This window comes from Schistocerca serialis, chromosome 4, assembly GCF_023864345.2.
Source record: "Schistocerca serialis cubense isolate TAMUIC-IGC-003099 chromosome 4, iqSchSeri2.2, whole genome shotgun sequence".
NCBI lineage: Eukaryota > Metazoa > Arthropoda > Insecta > Orthoptera > Acrididae > Schistocerca > Schistocerca serialis.
The window spans coordinates 135262721-135276492 of NC_064641.1; the positions used below are offsets into that span (position 1 = coordinate 135262721).

General features: G+C 46.1%; 1 protein-coding gene across 1 annotated transcript in view; it reads left to right on the plus strand.

Annotated features, from left to right (window-relative positions):
- LOC126474322 (testis-specific serine/threonine-protein kinase 6-like) overlaps window positions 1-13772 on the plus strand; it is a 28683-nt gene that overhangs the window by 3016 nt on the left and 11895 nt on the right. The window contains exon 3 of the mRNA XM_050101788.1: window positions 9028-9279. Coding sequence (XP_049957745.1) covers window positions 9028-9279 — 252 coding nt within the window. The remainder of the gene's footprint in view (window positions 1-9027; window positions 9280-13772) is intronic.

Here is a 13772-nt window from a genome sequence, read left to right on the forward strand (position 1 = left end):
TTTCTGAAATTCCCGATTCTCGCGCAATTTGACTGCTACTGGTATGCGAATTAGCCGCGACAGCAGCTAAAACACCTACTTGGGCATCATCATTTGTTGCAGGTCGTGGTTGACGTTTCACATGTGGCTGAACACTTCCTGTATCCTTAAATAACTATCCGGCGAACGGTCCGGACACTTGGATAATGTCGTCCAGGATACCGAGCAGCATACATAGCACACGCCCGTAGGGCATTTTGATCACAATAGCCATACATCAACACGATATCGACCTTTTCCACAATTGGTAAACGGTCCATTTTAACACGGGTAATGTATCACGAAGCAAATACCGTCCGCACTGGCAGAATGTTACGTGATAAATGGTTCAAATGGCTCTGAGCACTATGGGACTCAACTGCTGAGGTTATTAGTCCCCTAGAACTTAGAACTAGTTAAACCTAACTAACCTAAGGACATCACAAACATCCATGCCCGAGGCAGGATTCGAACCTGCGACCGTATCGGTCTTGCGGTTCCAGACTGCAGCGCTTTTAACCGCACGGGTTACGTGATACCACGCACTTATACGTTTCTGACTATTACAGCGCCATCTGTCACAAAGCGAAAACAGTGATCCAACTAAAACATTCATATTTTTTTACGTACTACACGAATATGGAAATAAAAATGGGGTTTCCTATTTAAAAAGACAATGTTGATATCCGTTTGACCTATGGCAGTGACATCTAGTGGGCCAACCATAGCGCCATCTGGTTTCCCCCTTCAGGCTAGACAAGTTTCGTTCTTTGTAGTTTTTTCGTTTGACGCTTATTTCGTGAGATATTTGGCCCGGTCACTGTCAATGGATCACCTTGTATATGCAATAGTATGAGATCAAGCATACTGATCAACGCAATCAAATGGTATTGCATTTGATATCAGTAGCACAGTACACTGGGCGAACGTTATGACAACTGACATACTGCAGCGACAGATTCCTAACTGGAAATGGAGGAGAAAACGTCGTGTGCACATGTGTCCAGAAATGAATCTTTGCCACTGTAGATGGCGCTGACAAATGAAAGTTCGTGTGACCACGTGCCATGTGTTCCTTGTGTTGCATGCTGTGTGATTGACCCAGCGTACTGTAAGCAGCGGAATGGTCCGGTATTCATGCTCGCAACAAGCCGAGATCGTGTTTGAGTACGGCCAAGCAGGTGGAAACGATCGACAGGCAGCATGGCTATACCAAAACAAGGATCCTCACACACAACAACTACATTACAGAACGCTTCAAGCCCCATTTGGGCGTTTGTGTGATCATTGGTCCCTTCAGATAGAAGAACGTGCAGGGAGGTGGCTGACTGTGCACATACCAGATTTGAAGGACCGAGTTCTACAGAATATTGAGATGAATCCCGGTACCAGAACCAGGTAACTGGCCCGCCAACATGGTGTAAGCCAACATACGATTATGTGTACCCTCTATGTCAACCGCTAAGTGCAAGGATTATCAGCAGTGGATTTCTCCCTAGGGGGGTATTCTGTCGATGGGGTTTGCTCCAGACCATCACAACTATAGGATTTCTGTTATCTCCCCTCTTTAACGTCGAAACAACTTTTACCAGAACTGGCATCATAAATTTGCATAATCGTCAACTGTGGGCTACAGGCAGTCCTCAGGGAATGGCTGAGGCGTCTCATCGGCATCAGTTCAGCGTCAATGTATGGGCAGGGATTCTTGCCGACCACATACTTGGACCAGTTATTGTTCCACAATGCCTCAGTGGAGTAACTGCTTCATAATGTGCCTTTATCAATACGACAGGTGATGTGGTTTCTGCGTGATGGATCACCAACCCACTTCCGCATTACAGTTTGCCGACACGGCAACATCTTCCCTAGACGTTGGATATGACACGGACGCCCCGTGGCATGGCCTGCTAGATCATTCGACCTAAGCCCTCTGGATTTTTACCTTTGCCGCATCTGAAAAGCGTTGTGTATGCTGAACCAGTTCCTGATGTGCAGACTGTTCAACTGTGACGCTATTCAGAAAGAGGCCGGAACTTGTAAAAGAGCACGGCAATCCATAACGCGACCTGTGAACGCATTCGTTGCATCCCACGGAGACCACTTTGAACGTCTGTTGTGATGTGGATGCGATGCAGCTCTGTATTGTGATCTGGGACGATTTGTTGTCGCTGCATGCACGTTGTCCATTTCTGGACACATGTTCATAGGGCCTCTTGTCCTCTATTTTCAGTCAAGAAATCGGCCCTGCAGTTCGAGCCTGATGTTCATCTGCACTGAAGAAATTGTTGGCTGTCTTCACGAGTGTGTGTGTGTTTGTGTATGTGTGTGAGTGTGTGTGTGTGTGTGTGTGTGTGTCTGTTTGGTGTGTCTTCTTTTGGACATGTCCCAGAGAACAGTCGCCACATATGTATAATTCAGACAAAGATCGCTATATATATATATATATATATATATATATATATATATATACCAGGTGATCAAAAAGTCAGTATAAATTTGAAAACTTAATAAACCACGGAATAATGTAGATAGAGAGGTAAAAATTGACACACATGCTTGGAATGACATGGGGTTTTATTATCACAAAAAAATTCTAGGTGCATGAATGATGTCTTGCGCACGTCGTTTGGTGATGATCGCGTGCTCAGCCGCCACTTTCGTCATGCTTGGCCTCACAGGTCCCCAGACCTCAGTCCATGCGATTATTGGCTTTGGGGTTACCTGAAGTCGCAAGTGTATCGTGATCGACCGACATCTCTAGGGATGCTGAAAGACAACATCCAACGCCAATGCCTCACCATAACTCCAGACATGCTTTACGGTGCTGTTGACAACATTATTCCTCGACTACAGCTATTGTTGAGGAATGATGGTGGACATATTGAGCATTTCCTGTGAAGAACATCATCTTTGCTTTGTCTTACTTTGTTATGCTAATTATAGCTATTCTGATCAGATGAGGCGCCATCTGTCGGACATTTTGTGAACTTTTGTATTTTTTGGTTCTAATAAAACCCCCATGTCATTCCAAGCATGTGTGTCAATTTGTACCTCTCTATCTACATTATTCAGTGATTTATTCAGTTTTCAAATTTATACTGATTTTTTGATCACCCGGTCTGCACTATTACACTACCTATTAATGGTAAAAGAAATTGTCATATGGCGTCAGTGGTTGGGAGTTCCCAGGCGTGAAGTTCGGCTGCCAAGTGCAAGTCTTATTGAGTGCGACGCCGCATTGGGCGACTTGCGCGTCGACAGTGGGGATGAAATAATGATGATGAGGTCAGCACAACATCCAGCCCCTGAGGGGAGAAAATCTCCCACCCCAGCTAGGAATTGAACCCGGGCCCCTGTGCATGGCATTCCAACGTGCCGACCGTTCAGCTAATGGGGCGGACACCTATTTATGGTGTGTAAGTGTATGTAGTTCCTTTAAAATCCGAGTACGTCTTCTGGCTGTTTTACTTATTTATCAGCAACTGTATTTTTTTTCATCCCTTCACCACTTTGTGAACATCTCTCCAAATACACACACAAGCACCTTAAACTCAACCCCCCGCAGCTCTACCACCCACTGTGGTATCTGTCATATTATCTTTGCTGTAGATCAACTCCTTCACTCAATTCAACTCCTATACTAACAACACTTGTCCCATACATTTTTATACTTATTTTTGGACCACCCTTTTTTCAACTGATTTGATGTGACTCGTCACGAATTCCTCTCCTTTGTCAACCTCTGAGTAGCGCTTACTCCCAACATCCCACATTATTTCTGTCTTCCGCTGCAGTTGACCCTCTACATCTCCTTCAAGATCTACAGTACTTACTCCTTGATGTCTTAACACATATTCTTTCAAATGGTTCAAATGGCTCTGAGCACTATGGGACTTAACTTCTGAGTTCATTAGTCCCCTAGAACGTAGAACTACTTAAACCTAACTAACCTAAGGACATCACACACATCCATATCCGCAGCAGGATTCGAACCTGCGACCGCAGCGGTCGCGCGGCTCCAGACTGTAGCGCCTAGAACCGCTCGGCCACTCCGTCCAGCACATATTGTTTCAGCCTTTCCCTTTTTGTTGTCATTGTTTTCCACATATTCCTCTCCTCACTGATTCTGTAGAGAATCTCCACACTTATTATCCTATCAGTTCACCTAACATCCACAATCCACCTGTAACACCGTCACATCTAAAACGTTTCAGTTCTCTTGTTTTCCAAGTTTCCCACAGTCCATCAATGACTTCCATATAATCTTGTACTCAGAATGCACATTCTCAGAAATTTTTTCTTTAATTTAAGGCGAATGTTTGATACTAGAGGTCTTTCTTTGACCAGGAATGCCCTCTTTGTTGTGGTGATCTACTTTTTATGTCCTCGCCGGCCGGTGTGTCCGTGCGGTTAAAGGCGCTTCAGTCTGGAACCGCGTGACCGCTACGGTCGCAGGTTCGAATCCTGCCTCGGGCATGGATGTGTGTGATGTCCTTAGGTTAGTTAGGTTTAATTAGTTCTAAGTTCTAGGCGACTGATGACCTCAGAAGTTAAGTCGCATAGTGCTCAGAACCATTTTTTTATGTCCTCCTTGCTTACCGCGTCATGCGTTATTTTGCTCCCCAAGTAGCGGAATTCCTTCACTTCATCCCCTTCGTGGTACCCTATTTTAATGTCAGTTAATCGCAAACCTCATCTCTGCCATCCCTCATTACTTCCATCTTTCTCTGATTTATTCCTAGTCCATATTCCGTCGTCATTATACTATCGAATCCTTTCAGCAAGTCGTGGAGTTCGTCCTCGCTCTCACTAATAGTAGCAATGTTATCAGCGGATCTTACCACTGGTGATAACCTTCCGTGATGAATTTTAATCCAATTCCTAAGACTTTCTTTTACTCGTATTTCTGCCAATGCTTCAGTTGGGGCGAAAGTCTGCTGTCCATTGTTATATCATTTTTAATCCAAGCACTTCATTCTTAGTCTTCCATATTCATTGTCCCCTCTTGGTTCTCGTACATGTTGTATAATACCCGTCTTTCCCTATAGCTTGCAGCAACAATCCTAAGATTTTCGAACCACTTGCAGCACTTTAAATCTTCGAGCGCTTGTTATAAGTTGATAAATTTTTGTACTTTCAACATTGCAGCCCAGTCAGCAATCGTGATAATCTAATATATAAGAAACTATGAGCCTCGATTGCGGTAATGAAACAAACCTTTACCTAGGTTTCAGGCCAAATAATTGAGCCTTCTTCAGAAGATATACCTGAATCTATAATTTGTCTAAGAAGGCATGGTCTAGAAATAAAACTAAAACAGCCTAAATAGGCGTAGTCACATTTTAAAAATGCGGAACATACGTAAAAAATGTTATCTAGTCCTACTTAGTATCACGTGTGCTCCCGAGGCCCACCGCACGGCGTCCATGGAGACGAGGCGCACGCCAGGGCTTAAGTCTTGATGTTGACTTTGTACGTATGTACCGCATTTTTAAAATGTGACTACGCCTATTTAGGCTGTTTTAGTTTTATTTCTATACCATGCCCTCTTACACAAATTATATATTCAGTTATATCTTCTGAAGAAGGCTCAATTATTTGGGCTGAAACCTGTGTAAAGGTTGGTTTCATTACCGCAGTCGAGACTGATAGTTTCATATATATATACGAGGGCAGTTCAATAAGTAATGCAACACATTTTTTTCCCCGGCCAATTTTGGTTGAAAAAACCGGAAATTTCTTGTGGAATATTTTCAAACATTCCCGCTTCGTCTCATATAGTTTCATTGACTTCCGACAGGTGGCAGCGCTGTACAGAGCTGTTAAAATGGCGTCTGTAACGGATGTGCGTTGCAAACAACGGGCAGTGATCGAGTTTCTTTTGGCGGAAAACCAGGGCATCTCAGATATTCATAGGCGCTTGCAGAATGTCTACGGTGATCTGGCAGTGGACAAAAGCACGGTGAGTCGTTGGGCAAAGCGTGTGTCATCATCGCCGCAAGGTCAAGCAAGACTATCTGATCTCCCGCGTGCGGGCCGGCCGTGCACAGCTGTGACTCCTGCAATGGCGGAGCGTGCGAACACACTCGTTCGAGATGATCGACGGATCACCATCAAACAACTCAATGCTCAACTTGACATCTCTGTTGGTAGTGCTGTCACAATTGTTCACCAGTTGGGATATTCAAAGGTTTGTCCCTGCTGGGTCCCTCGTTGTCTAACCGAACACCATAAAGAGCAAAGGAGAACCATCTGTGCGGAATTGCTTGCTCGTCATGTGGCTGAGGGTGACAATTTCTTGTCAAAGATTGTTACAGGCGATGAAACATGGGTTCATCACTTCGAACCTGAAACAAAACGGCAATCAATGGAGTGGCGCCACACCCACTCCCCTACCAAGAAAAAGTTTAAAGCCATACCCTCAGCCGGTAAAGTCATGGTTACAGTCTTCTGGGACGCTGAAGGGGTTATTCTGTTCGATGTCCTTCCCCATGGTCAAACGATCAACTCTGAAGTGTATTGTGCTACTCTTCAGAAATTGAAGAAACGACTTCAGCGTGTTCGTAGGCACAAAAATCTGAACGAACTTCTCCTTCTTCATGACAACGCAAGACCTCACACAAGTCTTCGCACCCGAGAGGAGCTCACAAAACTTCAGTGGACTGTTCTTCCTCATGCACCCTACAGCCCCGATCTCGCACCGCCGGATTTCCATATGTTTGGCCCAATGAAGGACGCAATCCGTGGGAGGCACTACGCGGATGATGAAGAAGTTATTGATGCAGTACGTCGTTGGCTCCGACATCGACCAGTGGAATGGTACCGTGCAGGCATACAGGCCCTCATTTCAAGGTGGCGTAAGGCCGTAGCATTGAATGGAGATTACGTTGAAAAATAGTGTTGTGTAGCTAAAAGATTGGGGAATAACCTGGTGTATTTCAATGCTGAATAAAACAACCCCTGTTTCAAAAAAAAAAAAAAATGTGTTGCATTACTTATTGAATTGCCCTCGTATATATATATAAGCCGATAAACCCTGTGAGAGTATCTTGGTTTTTCTGCTCCTTTCTCCAGGCATCTAAAAAGCCTACGATCTTGCCTAGCATTCTGGCTCACAGTTCATACTACACACTTTCGCGCCCCCAGTCAATTACATCCATATAGTCGAGTCCTTTTTCACTAGCCATCCATCCTACATAACAACCAAAACTCCTGGAATAATCTTCCAAATACAGGTGTGTCTCAAGGATACGTCCTATCATTGCTGATATATCTCCAGCACAGAACTGACACTTCTAAAGACGTCTTCCTATGTAACTATTCCAATGTACTGGAGACACCGTCATCCTTACAGTTCATCCTACCCTCCATTCATGCCAACAATCTCCTCTAACTCTGTCTCGGCAACTTCACCTCCTGTATTACCTCCCCATCAGTCATGCAACAATCTAGGCAATATTTATAGGAACAGTCACCTGAGCATCCAGTCCACTTAATTGAAACACTTAAATATCATGGACAAATACTCGATCAAAAAAGTAGCCTAAAACCCTCATCCCCCTGTCCATCCAAAAAAGTCAATGACTGACTAATACTATTAACCCTATGAACATGTGGTTGAAGCCCTGTGACCATTATCATACATAAAGAAACCCTCATCCATCCCATCCTTACTAACGCCGATGTAGTATGTACTTTTAAAACTAAACCCTGCCCAAACAGGCCATGAAGGCCTATGGTACCAACCATCCGCCGTGTCGTCCTCAGCCCCAGGCGTCCCTGGATACGCATATGGAGCGGCATGTGGTCAGCATACCGCTCTCGCGGCCGTATGTCAGTTTACAAGACCGGAATTATGTACCTATACACTACTAAATTTTATCAGTCTCTCCAAATCCTAGAGCGACATGTACTCCTTTCTGAATCCGACTGCCTTCTCCTACTCCTATCCTGTATCAGCTCAAAAATTTCCCACACCTCATCAGATAAGCAGAACACTTTTACCTCTTCTTCATCTCGCATAAACCCTATAGTCTCCTTCTTTCTTGAGAATTCTGGGCTGATGCCCTGCCTCTATCAACGTGTTCAACCTTCCTCTCATTGGCAAACATTATATGTCCTTCCCAGCGCAATATCAGTCGCCTTCCGGTTCTACACCATGAACGTATCCCTGAAATGTAACCTTCCTTCCAACCAAAACCTAATCCATACATCCCAAATGAAATGCCCAATCTCTTTACCTACTCCAGCTGACATTTCAATCATCTCCTATTCTACATACCTCCCTGCACCATTGAGCCAAAACATTATGACCGCTGCCCACTGTGGTACTGAATGCCGCCTGATGTGGATGTACTCCCAAGGCCAACAAGATCCTCAGGTCTGTCCACAGTAGAACATGGGTGGGACCAGTTTGGATAACAACTCCATCACAGGCCAGTATCAGGGACTTTAATCACAAGTTACTGGCCTCAGCAGAGGATAAAACGCCTTTACGACACCCACTTCAATCTATAATTGCATGCAATAAGGTAGGAGTGGGTGCAACGTCATTCTGACAAGTGGGCTCATACTGTGCACTTCTTTGTAAAGATGTTCGATTTTGTAAGCACTGTATGGGGGCCGAATGGAGACACCTCTACGTTATCAGGGCGGTGTCAGAAACCTGCAGAATGTCTTTTGCCACCAATAAAACATATTTAGGAAGTTAATACTTATTCATTCAGATTTACAGTTGTGTGACTTCTTGTCAGCCTCTGCCGATGCTTCATGCCAGTGACATGGTGAAATTATGTTGTCCTGTTGTTGGCTTGGCTGTCCCTTTTCTACCCTGTGGCATAAAATCACTGAAATAACATCACATACTCTCTCAATCAATGAAGTTTCATTTTATTTTCCTCCCCCATTCTGAGAGACGATGTAAATTAAAATAAATGCAACAATGCAAACTATTCGCTGATGTCAGTGTACTTCACGCCTACATGTGATGCGCTCATACCGGTGTTTCAGCGTCGAGCCAAATACTACATTTTTATGCGGTTTGTGGAGCGCGGCGACTTGTTGGACTACGTGTTGAAGAATGGTGCCGTGTCTGAGGAGCAGGCTCGCATCTGGATCCGGCAGGTGTCGCTGGCCGTGCAGTACCTGCACGAGATGAACGTGGCTCACCGCGACCTCAAGTGCGAGAACATCCTCATCAGCATGAAATACAATGCCAAGCTGGCGGACTTTGGATTCGCGCGCAGAGTCGTGAATTCAAACGTAAGAGTGAAGTCGAGATAGCTACCTGTTGTTTTCAAATGTTTTGTGAGGGTTGAGGGAGGCTAGCAACGGTGCTGATCTCACACTAGAATACCCCACCAGTACCTCACCACTTGTAGGATTTGAAGGTCAATGCCTTTACATCAACCAGAAAATAGAAGAGGTCGGCGTTGTTATATCTACTGTTGCAGGGTGCAGTGGGGCAATGTGGAATGGGCTGATGCCTGTCTGGCTCCCGAGAGGCTTTAGTAAAACACTATTACAGAACAAAATATTCATTGTTCAACGGTACACAAAATGATGCATCTACCGATGTGGTGCAGTGGTTAGCACACTGGATTCCCATTCGGGAGGACGACAGTTCAAATTCGTTTCTGGCCATCCCAATTTAGGTTTTCTGTGGTTTTCCTAAATCGCTTCAGCCGGTCGCTGTGGCCGAGCGGTTCTAGGCGCTTCAGTCCAGAACCACACGCTGCTGCTACGGTCGCAGTTTCAAATCCTGCCTCGGGCATTGATGTGTGTGATGTCCTTAGGTTAGTTAGGTTTAAGTAGTTCTAAGTCTAGGGGACTGATGACCTCAGATGTTAAGTCCTATAGTGCTTGGAGCCATTTGAACCTAAATCGCTTCAGGCAAATGCCAGGATGGTTCCTTTGAAAGGGCATGGCCGATTTACTTCCCTAATCCGATGGGATCAATGATCTCTCTAATTGGTCTCCTCCCCTAAATCAACCAATCAACCAACAAAATGATGCGGTGGCGTTCCAAGCAATGGGCACTGGCAGGGCACCAGCAGGTGCCCACTAAGCATGTGCTGACTGGTTCGTGGCTCACAGCCACAGGTAATGAGAGAGTCAGTCGTGTCTGTTCGAGTGACATCATCAAGCCGCTAGCCATGCACAACTAACATGCAGAGTCGACCGCACTACCATGGGTCGCTAGTAGCTTTGGAAACAAGTGACCAGGACATGCACGACCACGCTGTAGACTGCACACATGAAAGGCAGCCATCGGTAGTAGAGTTTCTATACGGGAGCGGGATGTGGGCAATCCAAGACTGTGTACCCCCATGATGACAGAGGTACAGCTGCACCTCCTCAGATGGGAACCAGACCCCCTTAGGGTCGAAGGCAGCAGAAATTGCTGTAGGGCTTTCAAGTGACCCCCTGATTGAAGGTGCCTAAGTCCTTCCCACGACACGTATGGGGAGTGCTGTGGCTAATACCATCAAAGTCCTCAATCTGTGACTTGCTGTTCATAGTAGCTGGCAGACAGATGGATGAGCAGGCGTTAGATAGACATCGGTCCTCCTCAAGGATGGTTCAACGCAGATTGGGATACTTCTATTGGGAATGAGCAACATTTACCAGCTGAAAAACGCTCCTGTCGAAGCACAAATGAGGCGAAAATGTTCCTCGTTAAATGACAGAAAGTTCGAGAACCAGCAGGTGCAATCCTCATTCCGCCTTCCTTACCAAAAATTTTGGCATGCGAAGATATTCTAAATCATTTTCCCCAATCTCACTTTGTAGTGAAGCTTTCATACTCAGCACCTCCTTTTCACTGCCACTGTCTATATACTCGTATGTCTCTCTCCAACTGTTTCCTTTCTCTTCCATTTGTACTTTCTGCTATCTGTCTCTCCCACTGTCATTGTCTTCATCCCATTCTCCCACTCTACCTTACCACTGTCACTTTCTCTATAACTTTCATTGTCTCTCTGTCTTACTCCCACTGTCCTTGTCCATTCTTTTGCTCCCACTGCCAGTCTCATCCATCTCTCTTTCTCTTTTATTGCCCCTGTCTCTCACTAATGGTCAGTACCTCCTCTCTCTTGTCCCCCGACGCTATCGTCTTCCATTACTCTTTCTCTTTCACTGCCACTTTTTCTCTGCCACCATGACTGTTTCCTCTCTCTTTCTCTCCCACTGTCACCCTTTCTTTTCCAACCTCACTGTCTCTCTCTGGTACTTTGTTTCGGAACAAAAAAGTGCGAATATGTAAGAATGTCACAATTTTTAGCAAGGAAGGCGGAATGCGGATTGAAGCAGCTGGTTCCACGCTTTTCTGTAAGTATTTTAAAGAGGAGCATATTCGCCTTTTTGTGTTCCAACAAGGGCATTTTGAGCTGGTTCCATTCTTTTCCCCGTTACAGCAATGTGTGGTTCTTATATGAAACAACTTCTGTAGGTCAGTGAAGATTTGACAGTTAATTTACGTACTTCGACACATTTATATACTTTGACACATATAAACAAAGAATAAATGTGCACAATATAAGGTTAAGACAAAATTGTCTTCTTTACATCTTTCCTGGAGACTTCGTTCATCGATCGCAATTCATCGAAACTGCCCTGGTAATGCTTTCTGTCATAAGAGAGTAAAAATATTAATACAAATACACTCCTGGAAATGGAAAAAAGAACACATTGACACCGGTGTGTCAGACCCACCATACTTGCTCCGGACACTGCGAGAGGGCTGTACAAGCAATGATCACACGCACGGCACAGCGGACACACCAGGAACCGCGGTGTTGGCCGTCGAATGGCGCTAGCTGCGCAGCATTTGTGCACCGCCGCCGTCAGTGTCAGCCAGTTTGCCGTGGCATACGGAGCTCCATCGCAGTCTTTAACACTGGTAGCATGCCGCGACAGCGTGGACGTGAACCGTATGTGCAGTTGACGGACTTTGAGCGAGGGCGTATACTGGGCATGCGGGAGGCCGGGTGGACGTACCGCCGAATTACTCAACACGTGGGGCGTGAGGTCTCCACAGTACATCGATGTTGTCGCCAGTGGTCGGCGGAAGGTGCACGTGCCCGTCGACCTGGGACCGGACCGCAGCGACGCACGGATGCACGCCAAGACCGTAGGATCCTACGCAGTGCCGTAGGGGACCGCACCGCCACTTCCCAGCAAATTAGGGACACTGTTGCTCCTGGGGTATCGGCGAGGACCGTTCGCAACCGTCTCCATGAAGCTGGGCTACGGTCCCGCACACCGTTAGGCCGTCTTCCGCTCACGCCCCAACATCGTGCAGCCCGCCTCCAGTGGTGTCGCGACAGGCGTGAATGGAGGGACGAATGGAGACGTGTCGTCTTCAGCGATGAGAGTCGCTTCTGCCTTGGTGCCAATGATGGTCGTATGCGTGTTTGGCGCCGTGCAGGTGAGCGCCACAATCAGGACTGCATACGACCGAGGCACACAGGGCCAACACCCGGCATCATGGTGTGGGGAGCGATCTCCTACACTGGCCGTACACCACTGGTGATCGTCGAGGGGACACTGAATAGTGCACGGTACATCCAAACCGTCATCGAACCCATCGTTCTACCATTCCTAGACCGGCTAGGGAACTTGCTGTTCCAACAGGACAATGCACGTCTGCATGTATCCCGTGCCACCCAACGTGCTCTAGAAGGTGTAAGTCAACTACCCTGGCCAGCAAGATCTCCGGATCTGTCCCCCATTGAGCATGTTTGGGACTGGATGAAGCGTCGTCTCACGCGGTCTGCACGTCCAGCACGAACGCTGGTCCAACTGAGGCGCCAGGTGGAAATGGCATGGCAAACCGTTCCACAGGACTACATCCAGCATCTCTACGATCGTCTCCATGGGAGAATAGCAGCCTGCATTGCTGCGAAAGGTGGATATACACTGTACTAGTGCCGACATTGTGCATGCTCTGTTGCCTGTGTCTATGTGCCTGTGGTTCTGTCAGTGTGATCATGTGATGTATCTGACCCCAGGAATGTGTCAATAAAGTTTCCCTTTCCTGGGACAATGAATTCACGGTGTTCTTATTTCAATTTCCAGGAGTGTATATTGGCGCATTTCCAGTCTTTCCAATGTTACCACCGAGCGAGGTGGCGCAGTGGTTAGCACACTGGACTCGCATTCGGGAGGACGACAGTTCAATCCCGTCTCCGGCCATAATGATTTAGGTTTTCCGTGATTTCCCTAAATCGCTTCAGGCAAATGCCGGGATGGTTCCTTTGAAAGGGCACGGCCGATGTCCTTCCCCATCCTTCCCTCACCCGAGCTTGCGCTCCGTCTCTAATGACCTCGTTGTCGACGGGACGTTACACACTAATCTCCTCCTCCTCCAATGTTACCTAAGTTTTGAAAGTCATTTTAAGTTATTTTCAGGCATATTAAGTCCGTTTTTAGCCAGTTTATTGTCACTGTAGTACCAATTTGGGCCTATTTACATAGGTACCAAACGCCCATTGTATAGAGACAACGCATAATAAAGTTTTATTGGCGAAAAAATGCTATCTCGAAACATGGTCAAGTGACCTCGGAACCACTGTGATGACACCAGAACCACTGCCATTTCTTCAATACGTAAGTTGAAACTATGTTAACGCATTAGACCGGATGTTACGTACTGTCTAAGTGCGTATATACGATAACTTTGGCCCTCGGGTCTCGGTAACGGATAATGATATCAAAAAATGTTTCACGATTCTGCGATAACATCATATTAACAA